Source organism: Uloborus diversus, chromosome 5, assembly GCF_026930045.1.
Source record: "Uloborus diversus isolate 005 chromosome 5, Udiv.v.3.1, whole genome shotgun sequence".
Taxonomy (NCBI): Eukaryota; Metazoa; Arthropoda; class Arachnida; order Araneae; family Uloboridae; genus Uloborus; species Uloborus diversus.
In genome coordinates this window covers 3924464-3946126 of record NC_072735.1, presented here as the reverse complement: position 1 = coordinate 3946126, position 21663 = coordinate 3924464, and the positions used below count along the sequence as shown (strand labels likewise).

The 21663-nt window shown below is 32.0% G+C and overlaps 1 protein-coding gene across 1 annotated transcript in view; it reads right to left on the bottom strand.

The window, feature by feature from the left end:
* Positions 1-21663, bottom strand: part of LOC129222414 (cell adhesion molecule Dscam2-like) — a 395853-nt gene that overhangs the window by 126667 nt on the left and 247523 nt on the right. Inside the window, exon 6 of the mRNA XM_054856925.1 lies at positions 10076-10369. Coding sequence (XP_054712900.1) covers positions 10076-10369 — 294 coding nt within the window. The remainder of the gene's footprint in view (positions 1-10075; positions 10370-21663) is intronic.

The window sequence follows — 21663 nt, the reverse complement described above, 5'->3', positions numbered from 1 at the left end:
TTTTATGTTTCCGTAAAAACAATAAAATCTTAATTTCTATAGCATCGATTATTTTTTTAAATACTTTATCGAAAAATGATGTTGTGTATATTTACTTATTTATTTATTTTTTGTACCACTGAATACAAAACATATGAACAAACAAAAATAGCGCGTATAAAGTACAAACCTTTTGGAGCAATAAAATATCACTACAAAAAAGAAACAATAAAGAAGTATATAGTACAATATCATCTACCGTTATATATTTTCTCTTTTACCAAAGTTCGAAAACTTTTATGATCAAACTCAACTTACAGCCGCTCCATTTGAAAACTTCGAAAACATAAATTTCCCCACCTGTATCATTCGTTTTGCAGAAACAGCACCAGGAATGTTCCCTGTAGGGATTTTGTGCCTGCGATGTTACTTGCAGATTTTCCCCTAAAGATATCGCTATTCTTGATGAAGTCCTAAATCTTGCAATTTTCAAAAAGGATGACGCGTCGTATCTTAGAATTAAATTTTCTGCTCTGAATTTTGGAGGCGTAGAATATAAGTTTTAGCTCGTGTTTAATGATAAGGCTTTGAAAAAGAAAAAATGTTTTGTCTAGTTAGCTGATTTTTACTGCCCCATTAAGGTATCTAAAAATTACACATTTAACATTATAATAATAGTCATTGTTTTAGTCATAATTTTAGTAATTGTTTTTCTACAGTCTTCATTTGCAATAGAAGTTTTTTTCGTGAGAAGAAATTGCTAAAAGTTTCTTCCTCCGTAATGAACGTCAGTCAAAGGTTTAATATATATATATGTATATATTATTTTGAATTATTTAAGTAAAACAGATGGCACCAACACTTTTTCTTTAGATAATTGATCAGCGCATTGATTAACTAGAAACAGCGTTGGAACTATTGGCATGTGACAAAAAAGTCGGCTCAAAAATTTCCAAAGATGAGTTTGTTTAGGCCTAAGTACCAGCAAAAAGGCAGAGGATTCTCGCGGAGGAAACTTTAAAGTTTAGATAATAGCAGAAGTCCCAATCCTGAAACACTTCGTGCAAAGCATTGTTTGTGGGAAAATCCTTTAAAAGGCAAAATGGAAAGTTTCTTCAGTTAAGGCAGTAAGATGCAAAGGGATGAAAGTGAGAAAACTAAAACTTTGGAGGAACTTATGATAAATGGTTGAAGAACCTCTCATGTGTTTTAAGACAAGAGATGGTACTAGCAGCTTTGATTGGTTCTGCAATACAGCATGATTTAGAAATAAAATCTATGATAGCCTACTAAGGATCTAAAGTTTAAACGTGTTTTACTTGCAATACTAAAACTCTCGTGAAAGCTTCTTCCACTCTTCTCACTGCCTCAAATGTGCCAACTAGAGTTTTGAAGAGTTTTAATCACAAGCTAATAGCTTCAGTACCACTTCTAGTTCTTCAATGCGCTGATCAATTTGCGCAAGAAAAAGGTGGGTTTTTCCATACAAAATTGATAAATTAGTTTACCGTTGTCGTAAACTGTGAGCGCTACAATGTTTAAAATAATAAAACTTGGATTATACACTCTATAACAAATAATAGACGCACCAAGATTGGACAACTCCTTCTTGGTGTGTCGATTTTTTTGATATAGAGTAACTATAATACGTTAGTTCCTCAAAGTACACATGAATAGACATATTGAATGAAATTTGTTATAAAACTGAATCAAAACCCGAAAGACATAACGTACGAAATTTATTTATAAAAAATAAATATTCATTCTAAGATTAATATTTTTTTCCAATTTTAAGACATTTTTTACAACAAAATATAGCTAAAAATTATCTTGTATTTATTCAAAAGCTGCGTTATTTTAAAGATAGGAAAAACGCTTGGACATAGAGCTAAAATAGATTATTTTGTCAAAATCATTGCTATAAGCCATATTATTTGATTCAAATTTTGGGAAAAAATTAATTTTAATAAATATGTAAATTTTGTAAGCCAATAAACTGTGTTTCACATCGAAGTGTGATCTGATCAAACCATTTATCGATGGGAAAAATGGATGTTTTTTTTTAATTGAAAGCAGAACAAATACAGAGCTGCTTTTTGTTTTCAAAATAGTAATCTAAAATTCCACTTTGAAAAATGTTGCTTAAAGTTTGAATTCTGCCTTGCAATACCTTTATTCCGACATTTTTGCATACAGTATGAAAATAGAACTGTTTTTACTTGCAGACATTGTGACTAAAATGTTTCTGGTATTTTTTTCGTCTTTTTTTCCGAGACAATTTCTAAGAAACAATCAACAGAAGTAGAACAAAATCAATATTTAAACAGCAACAAAACAGCCTGTATTTCTCCGCATAAATCAAAGAAAAACTTCTTTCCAAGTCCTCTAAGAAGGATATTTTTCGTTCTTTGTTGACTATTTCTTTTCAGTGTCGTCGAAGCTCCCGAATAAGAAACACATTCTTATTCTGATGTAAATTCACTTCAATTTGTAAGTCTCAGACATTCTTAGCTCCGTCTAAGATTCTTTATCCGCCGTATCTGCCCCACAGAAATTCATCCTTACCACTTCCTGCTGTTTGATGGGAAAATTTATTTTTCATGACAGCATCTTTTCTTTTAGTATATTCTTTATGTCATTCACAGCTCCTTCATCGGCCTTAGTGTTTGTGGCTTTCGACTAGAATGGTTGCAGTTCTCGTTGCTTTACATTAAAAAGTTTGGGAAGTGTTGGATTTGGATGTGTTTGGCTTACAAAATTTTACTTTCTTGCAATTGAAGATAAAAATTAAATGTTTTATTTTCTTATTTATGAAGGAAAATAGCTCTTACAAATAAAATTACTTCTTAATGTGTAACTTAATGTGTATAATAACAGAGTTATTTAAGTTATTTTTTGTTAACTGTCTAAAGTTTTTTTTTTCACACTTTCTGACCTCGTCAGCAAGTCAGTTTCTTTCTTTATTACTTTCTTTCTTCTTCTTTCTTTATTTCTCTTTTAGTATTACTTTCTTCCTTCTTCTTTCTGCTTTCTCTTTCTTATTTCTTGCTTTTCTCATCTTTCTTTAATTTTTTCTCTTTCTTATTTCTTGCTTTCCTCTTCTGACTTAATTTTTTCTATTTCTTTTCTATTGCTTTCATCTTCTTTCTTTCTTTTTCTCCCTTTCTTCCTTCGTTTTTTTTCTCTTCTTTCTTACTTTCCTCTTCTTACTTTTTTCTCTTTCTTATTTCTTGCTTTCCTCTTCTTTCTCATTTTTTTTCTATTTCTTTCTTATTGCCTTCATCTTCTTTCTTTTTTTCTCTCTTTCTTCCTTCGTTCTTTCCTCTTCTTTCTATATTTCTCTTTCGTTATTACTTTTTATCTTTTTTCTTACTTTCTTCCTCTTTTTTTTCTCTTTCTTCTTTCTTTCTTTCCTCTTCTTTCTTTTATTCTCTTCCTTTCATCTTTCTCTTCTATTCTTTCTTCTTCCTTTTTCTTTCTTTCTCCTTGTCCTTCCCTATTTAATCAAGATTGCTTATTGGTTTTTCATTGACTTACCTTGACATTTTTTATTCTATTTATTGTCTTTGCCATTAACATGGCGCAAACAGGTGATCACATGAAACATTGCAACGTGGCAAATAGAATTTCTGGAATGTATTCTCTAAAGTTTTATGCTACCATGAACGTTTTTCGCGTGTACAAATACAGGTTTTTTTTTTAAGTTACTGCTTTTATTTATTAATATCACTATTATTAACAGCGATATGGAGTCAGCAGTAAAATGGCCGACTTCGAAAATTTTAGAGCAGTTGACTCCGACTCCAACTCGTTTACCCCACAATCAATTCAGCTTGACTCTGACTCCACAAGCACTGACAGAGTATTGGGATGTGAGGGAAAATGACCGACTCCCACTCTGCAGACCTAATTATTGCTATTTATATTTTGTTATTTTTTGCATACCATAAATATCATTCAATTATTTTTTTTTAATTTATTTATTGCTTTTTTTTTTCTTTTTGAAGTTTTTCTTTTGGAATTAGACGCTCCTTGTACGTTTTATATATATTTTATATTAAGTTTCATCTCTAAGATATGTTAGTTGTACAAGATGTTTTAAAACCATATTTGATTGAAAAAAAAATACTTAAAGTAACACATTTAAATAAATTTATTTAGAATATTTCAATTTGCATCCTCAAAATAAAATTTTTTTCCCTTTCATTTTAAAAGTATTACAAATATAACATTATCTTTTATGCAATTGTTCTTTTTTCTTACTGAACAGATAGTTTCGAGTTTGGTTACTGCTTCCTATACATTGTGGTATGACTTACTGAATATTTCAAATTATTTGTATCATTTTAGTAAACATAGTTTGTGAATATATACATTTTTCACATCGAAGTTTCATTGTAGTAAATTTCGTTGTAGTAAAACATAAAAAAAAAGGAATGAAATTTGTGAAAGAATATTAATCATTAGGATCATGGAGTTATTATTTGGTTTCAATCCTTGATTTCGAAAGCTTTAATTTGTTAGAAACGAAATTAAGTTATTACTGTTCCGTACATTTTTCTTTCTTTTTTTATTTTCCTTTTTCTTCCTTTAAAGTTTTAGTTGTTTTAGAACAATAAAAAAGCAACTTCGAGCACACAAATAATGAAATGAAATACTAACAGGTGATGTCAAAAATAGGCGACTATATGCCAACAATGCGGCTGTATGCTGCCAAATATGGCGTTAAAAACAAAATGGAAATCCTAGAGAAAACTTTACAATTTTTAGCTATAAATGAAGAGTTTTCAATTAGCCTCATGATAAAACCTTTGTTGGCATTTTTGTCGACTTCATTTTTAAAACTCTTTATGATATCGCTTCGCAACAAAGTAGAAAATGTGGACTTTAAAACATTCGTCTGTCTCTCTCTGAAGTAACTTTACGTATAACAATCAGTTACCTTTAATAAATTAATCGCTAATAATTATTTAAATTGAATAGTCGCTAAAATTGCAAGCATCGATGTCTGTATTTATATTATTAAATATATTTTATAGGTAAAATATATATCTAAAGAATAAATTTCAATTTAAACATATCTATTTACAAACTGTATTCTCTAAACCAAATATATTAAGGCATACAAAGATTTTTACATTCTCGAAATGGAGTTTCTTGTAAAATGGGGGGGGGGGGGAATCACTCACATTTTAAACTTAAATTTCTGTTTAAGTTATCCCCGAATGAATGTCGATTAGATTTTTCTACACGTCGATACGAGAATACAATTTCAAAGGCATATGGATATAAAAGCACTCGATTTATTCACAACTTTTATGACGAAAAATTAAAAAAGAGAGACTTAAAGAAAATTGGTCGAATTAGTAGCTTATGTTAATACAATTTTGCGACAGAAAAACGCCCATACTTTTAATACGTATTGGATATGTTCAAATATTGTGTTTACAAGAAATAAAATATTGTTATCATTCGGAGACTTGAAGCATATTTTTAAAAAACTGGTTTATAAAATTAATATTGGTAAAACCTTACTTGAGTTCTTAAATAAGAGTTTTAGTGTAGAAGAAACTTAGAAAATAAAGTCATTTTTTTTCTAGGATTAGGATACTTAAATTATGATAGCAAGGAAATGTTTGATTTTAATACCGTGAGAAGCATTCCACTGCACAAAAATGCTTTTGTATATAGAGATTAAATCAGTTGTATTAAAATGTTTTGTTCTAATTCTCTCTTTTGTTCTTTCTCTCTTTATTATTTGCAGAAATACAATGTAGAAAAGATTAAAAAAAAAAAAAAAAACAATTTGACCTGCTATTGAAAAATAAAAGAAAAATTAAATAATTTCTTCCAGAAACCCAATGCATAAAAATGATATTGTAAAAAATTATTTCCTTTTAAAACTCCTCTGATTTGCGAATAAATCAAATTAATGCAATGTCAACCGATCAATGCAAACCAATTTAAAAACACATTTTCGAATTTTTGTTTACTTACGACAAGAACTGTCGATAAAAATCAACTTACATATCCCATCCTCCTCTTTTCCTGTTTAGAATTCCTTTCCAATTTTTGAAGCTGATCTCAAGATTCATTTTTTATTGCTCTCTCCATGTAAATTTACTCCAATTTGTACATCCTGGACATTGGTACCAAATTCCAAATGTATCACCAGTTTCTCATTTTACAAGGCACAACTGGAAAAGAAACCCCCCGATTCTCCCGTGTTTGATGAGAGAATTTATATTTCATGAAATATACTTTTTATATTTTCTTTATATCTTCCCTTTATGTCACGGATTTCGGGGGACTTTTTCTTGTAATCTTATTTTTCGTTGCTCTGATCTTGTATTTCGTTTCTGTTTAGATTGTTCCGTCTGAAATCGGTTTACGCTCTTTGATTTCTCAGAAAAAATATGTGCATTGGATATGTTTTATGATGTATATAAATTTATATTTCAGTTAAGAATTCCTCAAAGTAATGATTACAAAATGCTAAGGATCGAAAAAATTCGGGTTGTTATAATTTGGCAGAAATCTTAGTTAGATACTAATTAGCTCTTCTATTTATAGACTATCAAGGTATGATTTCTGATCGTTGGTTCAAATGTTTAACGGTTTCAGTTTTTTTTTTTTTTTTTGAGCAATCACGATTGCTTATTGCTTTCATTTGACTGTTTTGGCGTCCTAACATTTTATTTTCCCCCCGTTTCCCTCTGCAGCACCACCGTCAACCGGCCTCACGATGCTGCTCCTCTAGCGAAAACCGTCTCCAGGTGGCTCCCATATCCTACACTCACACGCACACATACACACCTGAAAACACACATACATACACACACACACACTCCTGCCTGCACACACACACACATACACTCCTGCCTGCACACACACACACACACTCATGCCTGCACACAGACACAAACACACACGCACACACCTACACACGCACATGCACACACACTCATGCCTTCACACAGACACAAACACACACGCATACATACACACACATGCACACACACTCATGACTGCATACAGACACAAACACAAACGCATACATACAAATTCCTATACACACACACAAATACCCACACACTCATGCCTGGACACATGCCTCGTGATTGCGAAAATTAAATTTGAATTCAAGAAGCCGAAATTCAAATTATTTTACCTTTTTTTTCGGATTAAGTTTTCTTTGAAATTGAAGCAAAAAAAAGTTGCTCCTGGTGAAAGAGGGTTAAAGGACTGTTGAAAAAGATAAGTCTTTTGAAATTTAACTCAAACATTACTTTCTCGTATAGTGTTTAGCTAAGAATCTTTAGACTTCAAAACGTCAAAACAATTCATCTTCGGTAAAATAATTAGGACTTTTAAATATTATAAAACTGAAAAAGGACGAACAACGTGTTTGTTTTATCGGAAATGGAATAAAAGATTCGAACCATGAAATAAAGTAAAGAAAGTAATGAGTCATTTAACTTAGATTTTGTTGAAAAGATGAACATTTTTCCCCCTAACATTAGAACACTTCGAGTTTTGAATTTCATATGACATTTATGCTACATTATGAAAAATTTTCACTGCATCAATTGCAGAAAAATACTGCAAATCTCAAAATATAAATTTCATTTTCCTCATTTAAATTTTCAAATATATTTTGAGAATGAATATCGTTTGATAATTTCTAATACTAAATCACTAGTGATTAAAATTGATGACTTTCTTTTATCATTTTTCATCGAGTCATATAGAAAATATAATGGCAATTATAATGTTTTTATCTTTGAATGAATTTCTAAAGAGATTAAACGTAATAGTTCATTCCATATGTCTCAAACTTTAATAGAATCTTAGATTTTTAGGTTAAAAAATTAAATCTAGCGTAAACAAATAAAACTGTACTTCGCTTTAGATGAAAAATGTCAGGTTAGAGTTACATTTTAAGCCTAAAGCTTAAATAATTTAGACTCTGAAAGATAACTAAAGATAATGCCAGTAGTTCAAAGTTAAAATTTTCTTCTAGATAGAACTTATTTATTTAAGGAATATGAAGCCTTCATTGTTATTCTTGCCGTTGGAAGGAATGAAATTAAAAGTCAGTGTTCGTATCTTTATTTAGTTGGTTTTAACTGAAAACCTTTTTTCTACCTTTTGTGGACTTATTAGCTTTGAAACATTTTGTATACATATTACTTGGCTCATTTTATGATATCACGACAACTTCATGTTCAAAATAATCAAAACTATCTGCATGAATGTTAGAAAAAACTCAACTATTATAAAATGCAAAATCTTAATTATGTTAATGAATGTTAGAAAAACCCAACTAATATAAAATGCAAAATGTTAATTTACATCTCTTAGTTTCGAATGACAAAATTTAGACCCCGAACGTAGCAAAAATTTTGTTCCTTAAGTATATCAATCAAGTTCAAAAGTAATAATAGTAGTAGTGTTTTCTTTTATTATGGAATTATATATATGGAATATGGTTTTAGTCTTCCTTTAACATCTTTGAAAAACTAATTATCATAATGTATTTCTTTAAAGATTTTATAGAGCTATTCATGTTTGCGTCATTGCGAAATGGTCCTAAACCACTTTAACTAAGGCTTACACAATGTCCTTTCTCTCTCTCTCTTTATTGTGTATATATATATATATATATATACACACGCGAAATATCCGTAATGACGATTCCCGAGTTAATTACAACGAATTTTCTCGTGACGTCTGTGTGTACGTATGTATGTGCGTGTATGCGTATGTATGTTGCATAACTGAAGAGGGGAAATTCCTAGAAAGTTGAAATTTGCTATGTAGACTCCTAGTGGGGTCTAGTTGTGCACCTCCTCTTTTGGTTGCATTTAGGTGGTTCTAAAAGGGTCTTTTGCCCCTTTTGGGGGGAAATGATTGTTAATTTCGATGTAAACTGAAGTGGTTTTATAATTTGGCGCACACTTGGCGTTATATCGCTAGTCTTTTGGTAGCCAAGTTTTGTCGCCAACTTGGCTACGAATTCGGAGAATTTTTCTTTTTTTTTTATTCTGTTTCAATTTGGCCACTGTTGGTGATATTTAGAGAGTAAACTTTTGAATCACATTAAAATTGCCAGTAATGGGGAAATTACATTAAATTGGAATAAAAGGAAGTCATGTGATGCAAACATCAGCTCGTTTTTTTGACTAGGTCGAAAAACTTGGCAGACCACATGCAGCTAACTTGGAGCAGGTTGAGCTTTGTTGCTATCATCCATTCTATTTTACCATAGTGATTCGAACTTTAAAAAATGCACATGTATCATCTGGGGAAGTTAATTTGGTGTTTGTCTGTTATGGATGAAATGTTAGTCAGCTACGCACATAAACACCGATTGCGTAATCTTTCCGGTTTACTCCAGTTTCGCCGATATTTAAAATTTCTTTTCCCCTTAAATATACGAAAAGGTATGATTGAAACTGAAAATCGGGGGGGGGGGGGGGGTATTTCGCGTCGGGTAACTGAGTTGAGGCTAAATTTTCAGAACACTAAAAGAAAAAAAAATGCGAGATAATTACTTTTGCACATCCCTTGCATTAAATTACTGATTTCCCCTTTTGCAATAAATGTAATGTTTCGGTACAAAGAGTTATTAATTGTTTTGTTCATGATAGTCCTAAACATAAAAGTGTGTCAAAACAATTATAATTTTTATCAATCTGTTACGACGCACTGTTTTTATTAATTATGAAGAAAATATTTTGCAGAGAATGACTATTTTTACGTTATTCCTTCCTTAATATAGAATGTATAGCTACGACGTAATCGAGTTTTTAAAACTTTTTCAAAGCATCAAGCTTTTTGTGAGGTACTTTCAGTGTGGTGTTAGTTTCTTACGGTGGATTGGCCCAAACTGAATGTGTGTCTCTTTTGCAAAAGAGAGCTATGTTGAAAGTAATTCAGCTAGATAAATATATTTTGCACTATATACAAATTTTTTCACGTCGTTAAATACATTTTACACGAAGTGAGGATTAGCAACATAAAGTTTAATAAAGAACACCTTACGAATTTCTGAAATGGAAGTGTAAGAATGCGGAAACATAATCTAACTGACCTGTGATTAAAAGCCTTGTATGAGCTCTATCTTCTCCCAAGCTATTATTTGCAAGGCACACATAGTGGCCACTATCTGCAACCGTAGCTTGTTGAATGATTAATGTTCCCTCCAGTTGGGAAATGCGGTGAGTTGGGATGACTGGTCGCATTTGACCATTCTCTTGAGCATACCATCTGTAGCTGGGAACGGGATAGCCTTGGGCCGCGCATGGCAGTGCAATTAAATCTCCTCGTCGACCGGACACTTGCATTTGACTGTCTTTGATTCTTGGTCTTGCGTTACTTCTCGTGTCTAAAAGAAAAGTAAAAGCTCGTTATTTAGGTGCATATGTGATAACTAAAATTATTGAACAGTACTTTTTAACCCCTTCAGCCGAAATTATGAAATATTGGACCAAAAATGTTGATATTTGGTACACAGTGTACTATGGTAAAGGGTATCTTATAGACAAAATTTTGAGGTTCTTTCTTATGGCACGTTCAATATTCCGGACTTATATTTTTGAAATCAATATTTCATATACAAAAACCATAAAATACTGAACACACTTCATTATAAAACGAACGTTCTACAAACAATTGTAAAATATAATATAAGCGTTTGAAACGATTAATTAAAAATTATATATTTTTTAAAAAAATCAGGAAAAAAAACCTCGCTTTTCAAATGAAAATCCATGGTTGGAAAAATGAGCCACTCTCTATCTCTCAATCCTTATATGTCAGTGTTGTCATTCCCAAAACGAAAAATTATTTCACAGATTATAATAAGTAGAATGTAAAGAGTCAACTACAAAAAAAAATCAACTAATTAAATCAATTATTAAATGATTAGCATCTGTTTAAAGTGTATGTACGGTATACCGCACATCAGGTCTGAAGGGGCTAAATGTTTTTGTTTCATAGATGATGGAAGCTTTCGTAAACAATAACTTTAAATACGAGACTGTATTTGAAGTTTTGCATTGATACTTGACATTCATACTTATTTCATTGGGTTCTAGATTGAAAAATTAAAGCTGCTGTGGTCGAAAAATAAGCCAAAAGAAAAAAAAAATTGGTTACTTTCGTCATCTGAATATTTTAAATATTTTACTACTGAAATACTATTGAGCTAACAGTAAAACTTAAAAACAATTTTTAACAATTAGTTTGCAGAAGTTCACCGTAACGGCAAAAATGCAAGTATTACGTTTCTAGGATTTACCATTTTCTTGGGTAGTGCGTTACAACCACACAAACAGAAATACTCCACATGTTTTATATGTCTTGATGACTTCACCAACATAATTACCCCCCAACCCCTTTTTTTTGTCTTTTATGTTGATCAGCCACATTCGCGGAAAGTATGTCACTAATATAATAGCTAAGAATATAAAACATTCCTCAAATAAATTTAGATTGTGTTCTAATAAGTGGATCGTCTTGTAGTTTAAGCTATGGGAACTGCTAGCATTTTGGTCTTAATAAGAACTTAATTTTTTGCAATGAGGCAGCGAAACTAAATCTGAAGAGTATGTGTTTAACTAATATTTAAATATCCGTTTCAGCCTGTCGTTCAATTTCATAGACGCATGCTTCTTTTTGCAATAATCTGGTAAGGTTTACTTGGTTAAATCATAGTGGACTGCATGTTTAAAAAAGATAAATTGATAAAAACTTAGGTGGAACACTTTTATTAAGTAACTCAACGTAATGTGTAAACAAATCTCGGTGCACCTGCACCGGTTTTTCAGGTAAAAACCGCCGAAGCGAAATGTGAGAGCCTTTTAACAACTACGATGGCGCCATCGGCACATCACTTCTAGATTTGAGATGCAACATAATCCATTGAACTAATTACGAATATTTTAATGTAAATTTTATTTATTAACTTACATTAGTTAAATAAGAGTAGTTGTCAAACTTTGATAAATACGAGGGACGTTTTCAAAGTAAGGTCCGTTTTGAAATAAAAAAAGAACGAGAACAGATAAAGCAAAGACATTTATTGCAAAAAAAATCTACCACCCTAACGCTATATTTCGAAACTGCTCCCGTGATTTTCCAAGCATTTGACATAGCGTGGTACAGGTTCTTGTATACCTATTCGTAGAAAATTGCCGCCTGTGTAGTCAACCATGGGGTAACATGTTCTCTGAGCTCATTATTGCTGTTGTGCCACAGATCACCTAGGAAAGACTTTAGATGCCGAAACAAATGAAAGCTGCTGCGAGCGAGGTGGGAGCCGACCCAGAGGATTTTCAAAAACGTCCCAGCCAAAGCCCTGTAAGAGTTCTCATGGTCGTCTACACAGACGGCAAATTTGTACGAATAGGTATACAAAAACCTGTACCACGCTATGAAAAATGCTTGTAAAATCTCTGTAGCAATGTCAAAATATAGCGTAAGGGTGGTAGATTTTTGTGCAATAAATGTCTTTGCTCTATCTATACTCGTTCTTTTTTTATTTCTGAACGGACCTTACTTTAAAAACAAGCCTCGTAAACAAAACTTATTACAGAATACTAAATCGCCAACTCTAGCATAAAAATATTAATAACTAAAGTATATAACTAATGCTATCTCCGTGGCGTTTTGAAACTAACTCTATTCTCCAGGAATGACTATTTGCATCTTATACTTATTTTGCAAAATTACACAGATTTGCCGAATTTACTACACTCAACATTACTGTTAAGCAAGAATTTCAAGTAGCCGACTCATTTGTTTATTGTGACGTCAACGCATTCAAACGCTTGTAGAATCTTGATTGCTCAGATAAAGGGAATCAGGATCTTGACAGGAAGATTAAAAGTTTCATTTTCAACTGCTAAAACGATTTTAGTGAATGAAGAGAGGAGCGCATGGAAATTTTACTTAAATGAAATTTTGCAGAACATGTTTAAATTTATTGATATCTACTATACATATTCATATATTATTTTATTTATATACATGTGCACTGAAATACATATTCGTATTATATATAGATATATGTATTGCTAAAAATTCTGTAAATAGTTATTATTTTTGTGATTAAGTTGTCGTAATCTAGCTAAATTTGGCGTTTATTAAATTATCTCTCATCTAAAATTATTGTAGCAACGTAACCTGTAAATAGTTTCTTGTAATGAATATACAGCCCCGTACATTCGGCTGAAGTATACGGTATCCTCATTTCTGAATGATAAAACTTGTGAACGGAAAGAAATAAGAAAGTGTAGAACGGTGTAGCATTTTCTGGAATAGTTGAGAGGTCTCTTTCGATGTCTATAAATAGCAATGCCGCATGATAAAAAGTCAGTCTCGATTGAGAAGTTGTACTGAGAGTGTATTAGCTCTGCTTATTGCGAGGCATTTCGCTGTGTTGTTTTATGTATTTGGATGTAAATACGTGTGTAACCGTTGAGTTTACGGTGTTGATTGATATTTGCTTAATTGCTGATGATAAATTTAGCAGTTGTTAACGATCTATCCTGTACATAGTATAAATAAATCCCCTGTGTTTTTCTCAAGAACTGTGTTGTCATTTCAAGAAAGTGGAAGTCGCACCGGATCCGTAACAGTATTATTACTTTAATATGACACATAGAATGAATTTCCCGAAAATTGGGCAGTAAGTCTTCTAAATTGTGGAGTAACCCTCCATACCCCGCATAGAGTATCAAAAGCCCTCTTGACTTCACAGAACTTGTTGAAATTTATTCAAATCACATCAATATATTTATATATTATATGAATAATGTATACGTACACACCAAAAGACATGCATATATATTTTGTATCGGTAAACGAATTATTACTTTATTTCTCCGCATATTATTAATTGCCAAATGATTGAACAATTAATTTTCTCACTTTTACATAATCATCTCCGCACTGCGTATCAGTTTTAAACGGAACTTTATGCTAGTAATACTTTGCTTCATAGAATTGGTTTAAAATTTTCAAATCAAATTCACTTATTCAGATTAATGTATATGAACATACTGAAAGGAAGCACACATATTATATATCTGTATATGTCTTATTACTTCGTTTCCGCACACAAGGTTAATTGTTCAAAAATTGAGTAACCCGTACAATTTCGCATGCAGAACCAGTTTCATTTAAGGGTCACTCTTCAAAAACTGTAAATTTTCTGTCACACGCCTTTTACTGTAAAACTTTAAAGGAACAATTAATTTAGCAATGCTTTTTGATTTCAACAAAAATATATCTATTTAAACCTGCCAACAATTTTTTTATAATAATTTTTATTTTAATATATTTTTGGTTCACAACATGTGAATTCTCACCTGCGTGGCATGTTACACATCTGGTGTAACTGTGTATGTTGCTTGATAAATTGTTTAATTCAAAGTATACACTTATTTATTTTTTATTCATTTAACAAGTGTCCCAAATACTTTTTGTTTAAGTATATTTAATTGTTTAATATTGTATTTTAGTTCATTTTAGTAGCATAAGTTATCATGTCACACAATAAATTCTCACCTTCGTTACCTAAACACAAAACATCATTTCCCATTAACACGTGGCAATAATAACATCACACTTTATTTTCCATGATACAAAGGAGCCCCTTGTTTATTTTCAGCCATAATGAAATTGAGAGATTTGTGTCAAAAAACAAGAAGATATATTTTGTTTGAGAAACTAAGTGTGGTTATTGTGAACTATCACCTTCATGAACTTGAATTTCAGGGATGTAATGTAAAAAAAAAAAGAGAATTGTTACTGTTTTCATACATTTAACATGTGCAGATAATAGCAACGAAGAAGAAAAAAAAATATTTTCCTAAAAAATGTATAAGTTAGGCCTATATTAATGGAAAGTTCCTCATCTCCGTGAATCTCCGTGACAGATCTTTTAATATCATTATTTCTGAGGTGAAATAAATAATGAAGGGGAAATACATCAATATTAAGCATTCTATCAAAGTTCTAAATTGCCAGTACATTCACAAATTTACTAAATGCTATTTTTTAACATATATTTGAACTAAAAGGATAAGTTCTAATTAAGCCGTACTTTAATTAAGAGAGCACATTAAAAAAAACTACTACTTTGATATTAAATTGGCCTCTATCTTTAAACATTAAAAGTTTATTTCTTTTTTTTTAACTTCCGTGAACAAGGAATTTTTATTTTTATTGTATTTATGAGTAAAATAATTGGAACTGAGCTGTGTGCCATTGTTTATGTTTACTTCTAGTAGGTAGCGCTTTCATGTAAGAATTTAAAAAAAGAAAACAAAAGGTTTCGAAATTGTAAAATATTTGCGTTCAAAAAAGTTACGCTTTCTGGAGAATGACTCATAAATGAAACTTTATCTTAACAAACCGTGTTAATTTTTTTCATATCAACTATATATTCATATATTGTTTTTATAATGCATACGTACGCACTGAAAGACACGCCCATTTTATGTAAAAGTATATGTATACTTACTTTATTACTGCACATATGAATTACTACTGAAATATTGGGTAATTATTCCCAGCAGTTGTAGAGTAGTTATCTTAATTCTGCACAGATAAGCAATTCCACAAGGAACTTTAAGTTAAGAAAAAAATCACAAATTTTGCTTAAATTTATCTCATATTAGACCTGCATAATCATATATAACTAGAGGGCCCGACAGACGTTGTTCTGCTCAAACTTTGTAAATTGAAAAGATAAAAAATTTCAAGATACCATCAAGTGTTTGAACCGTTTTGTTGAAAAAATATGAGTAAAAAGAAAATGTTTTAAGCTGCTTAATGTCAGAATGCGTAGATTTATTACAACTTGATTTGTCTAATGCCCACTGACCAGTTGTTTTATTAACTATTTTTTCTCCCGTACTTGATGGTTTGTTCCTTCATCCATACTCAAAGGATAAAAAGCGTCCTCAGATATTAAGAGTTAAAAACTAGCTACCCATCTAGAACAAACGAAAAATCCCGCTGAAGCATCCCCCATATGAAAAAGAATAAAACAATCGAAAGGATATAGTTTAGAAAAATGATAAAGCTAAAAACAGTTCTCTGAATAAGCGAAAATCACTTATCCCTCCCCCCTCCAGATGTAAAATAAACACATTATTCAAATAAAATGACTAAGACTATTTAAAAACGGAGAACAATTCTTTGCAATTTGAAATATTTCACCAAATAAACAAAAAATACAATAAATTACATTAACAGCAGCTTTAAAATGTAAACAAATGATCACGCAACTCTATTGTTTATAGCCAAAGTCGCCAATCCACCACGTTGCTGTAATCCAGCCTATCAGTGAGCGAAGACAACTCCGACCGATTAGCGGTCCGACCTTTTGAACGAAAACTTTTCAAACTTCATATATTGCCTCATTTGTTCTTTCCACCAAAGATAAAGATCTTCCACTGCACTGATCTTTTGTGTACAGAATTACCCTGTTGTAATTTATCTGGACGAAAATAAATTTTGTTTCGTCTTTAAATTCCATCATCTTTTTCTTTAATAATGTACTGATTACTTAGATAATCCTTAAAGTATTCTTGACATTGGTGCCAAAACTCCGATAGATTTCAGCCAAGAAACAAATGTTACTAGGTACGGTACTTTCTGATCATTTGATTAAGAAAACCTAAAGCACAGATCCGGTCACATGGTTCAATTACGACGACAGAACACACGGATTACGTGAACCTTCCAGTAATTTACTTTAAAATATATCTCGGGACCTAAAATCGTTGCTTTCAAGATATGAAAAGGCTTCACACTCTCTACGTTTTATCTACTCTCAATTGACATATCACAGTAGGAAATTTAATTACAAAAAGCTGAGCTGGCTTTACGGGTTAAATATTTATTTCAATTCTCGCTCAACAATAGATTAAAATAAATATTAATCATTTGGGAGATATAACCATCCAATGTTTAAATTGATTAATTAATTAACAAAAACGTTTCCGATTCGATCCATCGCGCTTCGAAACCATGCTTGCCACAACTTAATTACACACAAAAAATTTGATCAAAATCGGTCCAGCCGTTAAAAAGCCTTATGGTGACAAAGGTCCGCACAGAAGATTTTTACATATTAAGACTTAAACAATGCATACGTATACAGTCGAGTCCCGACTTACGCGAGGGATGCGTTCCAAGACACCTCGCGTAAGTCGGAATTTCGCGTTGTGGAACAAGGTATGTTAAGTAATTTTTTATAAGCATACCACATTGTTTCAGACGTTTGTAAACACCTCTCATATTGTTTCAAATCATTTATTAACTATATATTGCAGTATCTTTTACAAAGAACCGACCTTTTCTGTATTTTAGAAAAAGCGTTATTATTTGACATAAAATTTTGTAATTTAGCACAAAATCAATGATTAATGGGAGAGATAAACTTAAAATAAAGCAGTATGGTACTTACAGTATGTACACTACAGCATTATTATAGCACTTAACAGTATAGATATAGTAAATATATTTATAATTTAAAAAATGAAGGTTTATGCAACGCGATCAGAATGGATTTTATCAACGTTCATATGTAAAATGAAAAAAAAAGAAAAAGTTAAGAATCGGAGCGGTTATTTGTACAAACTAAACCAAAATTTGTTTAGACTAATACGGTGGGTGAACTTCCGTTTTCAGTGATGCTAAAGGGATGAAAGTCCATTCCCAAAGCCAATATTTAGTGTCAACGAAGCCCATTCTAACTTTCCGCCGCTCTTTTCCGTAAAATTTCATGTTGCAGGCGAGTAATTTGTGTCCGCACTAAAAAATTCATTACTCATGAAAAACTCGCGTTATAGCCATTTCGCGTAAGTCGGATCGCGTTGTAGCGGGATCCGACTGTACACTGAACGACACGTTTATATTATTTATTGATATACATAATGTTACTTTATTCCTATTCGCAGGTTTAATTGACAAAGACTTGGGCAGTTAACCCTCTCAGTTTAAGGCGATCTTTCCAATCCTGCGCCCCGAATCAATTGTTCAATGAACTTGATTGAACACTTGAATTAAATGAATCTTAACTCCTCACAACTTCTTTCAATTTATCCATATCAAACATACATATTCATATATTATAAAACTAGCTGTACCCCACGCGCGTTGCTACGCCAACAAAAAAATATATTCTGATTTTCATGACAATCGGTTGAACGGAGCAGAAGTTGTTACTCTGCAGTGCCACCTGGTGGCGAGTGGCTTTAATGAGCATATTATGCACCTTCTCCGTGGAAAAATACATATATATAGCAATTTTCATAATAATCGGTCCAGGTACCAAGTGAAGCCGTGACTATACTCAAATTTTGTACTCACGCAGTTTGCAATATCAATCAATCGCTAAAAATATCAAATAGAAAAAGTTTTAAATCCCCCGTTGCATGAAATGCCATAAAATAATAAAGAAAGAATTTATTTGTTTAAACTCAAGAAAAATGGCAACAGCTAACTTCTTATAAATGAGATCTTTCACGCGAATTAATTTCTGCAGCCGATAATTTTATTCGTATTTATTCAGTGGATTGTGATTTAAATTGGAACAAAAAAGGAACAATCGATCGGATTTTTTTCGAACTGGTCTATAAACATTCCCAGTACCAAAATAACAAACGGTGAAAGTTTCAGCCAAATCTGCGGGGTAGTTTTTGAGTTCATGGATGACATACAGACAAACATTCATTTTTATATATATATAGATTTAATATAGTATTTGTACGTCTTGAAAGACAAGCACAATTATTATGTGCAGATACATTTATTATTTTTTACTTGTGATTTCTCATAGGGGATTAATTGCCCAAGGATTGATGTTGATTGCAATCCAGAAAAAGGAAAAGCAATAAACCCCTGAGCAATATCTCACTCTCACACATGGCTCCTTTATTTTGTTTATTTAAGGTTAAACTCAAGGTCAGACGGTGACTTAATCATGCCTTTCCCCCTAACTCTTCTTGCTGTTCCTTCTACTAGGGTCAATCTAATGTAAATCTCCCAAGGGAAATTTCAGAAGCTGCAGTGAATCCATGATCTGTTTATGGTATTTCTGTATCAGTTAGTCCACTAACTTTTATCTGACAGCTAATAATATTTAATGAATATTATTTCGGAATGATTCTACGAATTCTAATGTTTGTGATTTCAGAAAATAAAGTACGGGTTTGATTTGGTCACTCTGTTTATGTTGGACACATTTAATTGGCTTTGGTTATTTATTCCTGAAGCTAAAACGATCGTTTGAATTTTTTTATCGAATATTTACTTTACTTTCACTTATGATTTTTTCTTCCTTTCACAAAAAAGGAAGTATTGTATTCGCGAAAACATTTTCACTAAAAAATCGGCCTTAATTTCCATTTTTCTCACCCCCGAATGAATGTTGAGTTCTTTTTTCGACAAGACCACACGTGGATGCGTACCTAGGAACCTACAGACACTCGAAATATCTATTTTGACAACCCTCGAGTTAATTACAACGAATTTTCTCGTGACGTCTGTATGTACGTATGTATGTGCGTATGTGTGTATGTGTGTATGTATCTCGCATAACTCAAAAACGGTATGTCCTAGAAAGTTGAAATTTGGTACGTAGACTCCTAGTGAGACCTAGTTGTGCAACTTTAATTTTGGTTGCATTCGGATGTTTCTAAGGGGGTCTTTTGCCATTTTTTGGGGAAAAATCATTGTTAATTTCGATGTAAAATCAAGTGGTGTTATAATTTGTCGGACACTTGGCGATATATCGCCAGTCTTCAGATCGCGAAGTTTTGTCGCCAACTTGGCGATAAATTTGGAGATTTTTTTAAATTTAATATTTGATTTTAATTTGACCACTGTTGGTGATATTTAGGGAGTAAACAATTAAATCACAGTAAAATTGTCAATGATGGGGAAATGACATTAAATTCAAGTAAAAGGAAGTCATGTGATGCACACATCAGCTCGTTTTTAAAAGAATGCTGGCATAAATATTTCTTTTATAAAATTTTTAGTAGGGTTTAAAAATAATATTAGAAAAAAATGCCTTTTTAGTAAATAGCAAAAGGTGGCCAAAGTGATCTAGTTCCAAGACTACCCGGTCTCAATATCGAACCTGAGGAGAACTTACAACTTCTAACGATTAAATATGGCAACTTTAAAACTTTGCGCTAAAATAAAGATAGTTATTGACGAAAGGGGGGGGGGGGTAAATAGTCCGTATTCATCTTAACAAGGACTTTCTACTTTAGTTAAACGCACGTTTTAAACGTGTAAACTGTTGTAATTGAAAACTCTTTAATTATCTGGCATGATTAAGCACGTGAAGTTACAGAAAATGCGAGTTTATATTAAAACTAGTGTTACCCGTACGGCTTTGCCCGTAGTAGAAAATTAAAATGCCATTTGGTTCGCCTGTATATTTACAAATAATGGATGGTGAATTTTTCTCCCCAATTTGCTATGTTAATTTGGTCGCCCATGCTACGGTTTCACATTATGATAACATAGTAACTTACTCGTCCACGGTATGATAATTTTGCCCGTAATAGAAAAATTAAAAGGTCTTTCGGTTCGCCTGTATATTTGCAAATAATTTATGGTGAATTTTCTCGCCAATTGGCTTGTACCCGTGTTACGATTCCACATTACGATAATTTCGTATCTCGCCAATTGGCTTGTGCCCATGTTACGGTTCCATGTTATGATAATTTCGTAATTTACTCGTCCATCTTATGATATTTTTGTTCTTAAAATTGGAATAGAAAAATAACAAAAACGATTTTTTGAAAAATCGCTTTGAGGTGCACACCCCTATTCTACAAACTAATTTTGTACCAAGTTTCACGAAAATCGGTCGAACGGTCTAGGTGCTATGCGCGTCACAGAGATCCAGACAGAGAGAGACATCTAGACAGAGGCACTTACAGGTTAATGAAAATACTGAAAAGTAACGAAATCGTATTAACAAAACCCTACTTACTGCCATGTTTAAAACCAGAGTTAAAGCTAAATCTATGTTTAAGTGTGGTTCTACAAAATTCACACCGCGAACTGTGAGACTTTCCTTGTAACGAGCCTAGGTTCAACAGTATATCCTTGTGATCCTAACAGTATATCCTATCTTCTGCAGCTTTCTTTGTAATAAGAATGCCCATTATTTTCCGCACAATTTTTAATTAAATTTTAAGTAATTTAAATTTTATTAAAGCGTACGATTACAATGTAGAAAACTGATGAAATTACAAATACTATAATGCAAAAGCATAACTGTTTTTCGACTTTTTTTACACCACAAGTAAGTCTGTAAGCCAAGCAACAACGGAAAACAAAATACCCAGTTAAAGAAAACAGCAAGTTCACCTTCGAGCTCAATTTAAGTTACATTTTGGCTCCTAGTTGCTATCAGAGAGACGTACTTGCTTTTGGAACATTGTTGACTGCCGAAGAATGTTTGTAGAAATAAGTAAGGTATTTAATTATTAGTATCACGTTTGTTTAATCAAACAAACAAACAAAAAAAGGAAAGAAAAGGAAAAATCGTCAGATGCATTTAACACTTAATTGTTCTCAGCTCACTTGTACGATATACGTGCGAAAAACTCCGATAAAAAAGGACACCTTCATCTGTTC